Source organism: Triticum dicoccoides, chromosome 1B (assembly GCF_002162155.2).
Source record: "Triticum dicoccoides isolate Atlit2015 ecotype Zavitan chromosome 1B, WEW_v2.0, whole genome shotgun sequence".
In the NCBI taxonomy this organism is placed as follows: Eukaryota; Viridiplantae; Streptophyta; class Magnoliopsida; order Poales; family Poaceae; genus Triticum; species Triticum dicoccoides.
This window is the reverse complement of record NC_041381.1, coordinates 29085764-29088459: the sequence shown is the minus strand read 5'-3', so window position 1 is coordinate 29088459 and position 2696 is coordinate 29085764. Positions and strand designations below refer to the sequence as shown.

Here is a 2696-nt window from a genome sequence, read left to right as displayed (position 1 = left end):
TCACACGTTGGCCGGCGCCGGCGAGCTGTCGACGGGGACGGTGTGCCTTGAGCGGCTGCCCGACGCTGCCCACCGGCCGCCCTCGCGCACGCTGTTCTCGGCGAAACGCTTGGTGGCAGCGTTGTACCCCTTCTCCCGCTCCTCGGCGGTCCACTCCCCGTTGTAGTAGTCGTCGGCGGTGGCCCCCTTCCTTGGCCCGGCGAGCATGCCGCCCCACTGCGGGAAGTAGATGAAGGCGACGGGCAGCGTGCATGCGAGGATCATGATACCCATGTACATGATCCCCGTCTCCGTCTTGTACTTGCCGCCCCTGAAGAAGATGACCTGCGTGAGCACGGCGCCCACGTTGCCGCCGCCGCCGGTCATGCCGGAGATGAGCCCCAGCGACCTGCGCGACACGAAGGGCACGATGCCAAAGGTGAGGCCGCACGCGGCCTGGCAGAAGAGGGAGAAGAGTATCATGACGGCCACGGAGGCGCCGAAGGAGTAGTCGACGATGCCCAGCACGACGCAGAGGACGCCGCCAATGGTCTGCATCACCCACAACCCCCACAGCCTGCCGCGCATGCCGTAGCGCTGGGACAGCCAGTCGGACATGAGCCCGCCGCCTGGGCGGGACACGATGTTGGCCAGCCCGAAGGTGGCGGCGATGAGGCCGGCGGTTTTGAGGTTGACGTCGAAGCGGTCGTAGAAGTACTCGGCGACGATGTTGTCCACGGCCAGCTCCACGCCGAAGCTGTAGCCGTAGGTGAGCGCCAGGATCCAGGCGCGGTAGTTGGTGACCGCGTGGCGCAGCACGTTGCCGAAGCTGTCCTTGTGCATCTCCCCGCTCTTGTGCAGCTTCCGGTAGTTGCCGTCCGGCATGTCCTGCCCGAGCGCCAGCACCGCGATGGCCGACACCGTCTGCATGATGCCCGGGATGAAGAAGGCCACGCGCCACGCCACGAACTTGGTGCTGCCCATCTTGCGGACGGCCTCAAAGACGAAGGGCATGAGGAGCTGCACGGCGCCCCCGCCGAGGTTGCCCCAGCCGCCCGCGACGCCGTTGGCCAGCCCCACCTTGGGCGCCGAGAACATGGAGCTCATCCAGAACTGCGTGGACACGAAGGAGGCGAGCGAGAAGCCGGTGAAGAAGCGCGCGAGCAGGAAGGAGGAGGCCGAATTGATGATGGAGGTGCAGTAGACGGCGGGGGTGGTGAGCAGTATGATGGCCGCCGACGCCAGGCGGGGCCCGACCAGGTCGCAGGCCGTGCCCATGGCGAGGCGCGCGAAGACGGCGCCCGACACGGACGCGACCCCGGCGTTGCCGATGTCCTTGGCGGTGAGGCCGAGGTTGTCCCGGATGAGCGGCATGAGCGGCGGCGCCGCGAAGGTGGAGACGAAGCAGCAGAAGAAGGAGAACCACGAGAGGTGGAAGGCGCTCATGTGCGGCCTCGCGAAGGAGAAGAGCCAGAACTCGGTGGCCTTGCTGTCGTCGTCCACCGGAATCCTGAACTTGGCCTTGGGCGCCGCCTGCACCTCCATCTCCATGGCCGCCGCTCCCTCCATCGCCCTAGCTAGCTAGCTGCTACCAGTGCAATGCAAGTACCTACCTGAGCGGCCGGTGTTGGCAACTTGGAGCGTGCCGGTGTGGTAGTACGGAGAGCCTCATCGGTGCGGCGGCTATGTATAGTGCGGCTGGACCGGAGTTGAGAACGACGAGAGGGCAAGGGTCCCATGAATAAACATTGCGGCGGTGATCTAACGGGGTCCGTGGAAGGCCGCCATCGCGGCTCGCCGAAGCCGACGCCGATACTCATACGATAATAATAATACTACTCCCTCCGTAAACTAATATAAAAGCGTTTAGATTACTATTTTAGTGATCTAAACACTCTTATATTAGTTTACAGAGGAAGTACTATGTAACCTCTGACTTTGGTGCCAACCTCGATCAGTTCCTCGGGTAGTGGAACATGTCATCCAAGTGTCATCCAGCTAACGGACTTAGCGGTACCGTACTCGCGCCGTACGTACGGCAGGCTGTCGTCTTGCCAAAATGTCAAAGCCTCCCAACTAAACAAAAAGTCTTCCTCGGATCCAATTGGCTGCTACTTGATGGAGCTGATGGGGATGCGATGGCCTTCTACTCCAGCATACGGGTGCCCCCCAACAGTTGCTGTGTGCCGTGGAAACTCGGTGCACCAAATGCTTTTTTTTCATCACCGTTAGAGCATCTTCAATACATGGTCCAAATGTAAAAATACCTAATTTTTAGACCGTCTAAAACAAAATGCTGCTCCAATAAACGGTTCATATGTAAAAAAAAATTGGACCGCGGCTTCCCGATGATGTGAAATTGCAAACTTTGTGATGCAAATTTACATCATCAGATGCAACTGGTCCAAAACCGCGGTCACCCACCAACCGCCCAACCGCCAGTTCATTCCCCTTCCGCCTCGCGATCGCTCGCCCGCTCCCCGCCCGCAGCTCCCCTCTCGGCCGCCGCCCTCCCACGGCTCTCCGGCGCCGCCCCGTCGTAGATCCAGACCTCCGCCGCCGATTCCACCCCGCCTGGGCCGCTGCCTAACACCGCGCTACCCGCCCGCTCCCTGCCCGATGCCGCCCCGCTCCGACACCGTCTGCCTCCTCTCCGGCCCCGCCTCCGCACCCTGTGCACCTCCTCCCCGACCCCGTCCGTCGCCTCCCCGCCCGAT

At 62.3% G+C, this 2696-nt stretch overlaps 1 protein-coding gene across 1 annotated transcript; it reads right to left on the bottom strand.

Annotated features, from left to right (window-relative positions):
* LOC119300151 (high-affinity nitrate transporter 2.3-like) lies at nucleotides 1-1527 on the bottom strand. Its single transcript, XM_037577205.1, has one exon. The coding sequence runs from the start codon at nucleotides 1522-1524 to the stop codon at nucleotides 1-3; it is 1524 nt and encodes a 507-aa protein (XP_037433102.1). The 5' UTR covers nucleotides 1525-1527.
* Between the last annotated feature and the right edge of the window lie 1169 nt (nucleotides 1528-2696).

What these genes read in the sequence shown, in the direction of transcription:
- LOC119300151 (XM_037577205.1), bottom strand. Translation starts at nt 1,524, where the DNA reads ATGGAGGTGCAGGCGGCGCCCAAGGCCAAGTTCAGGATTCCGGTGGAC.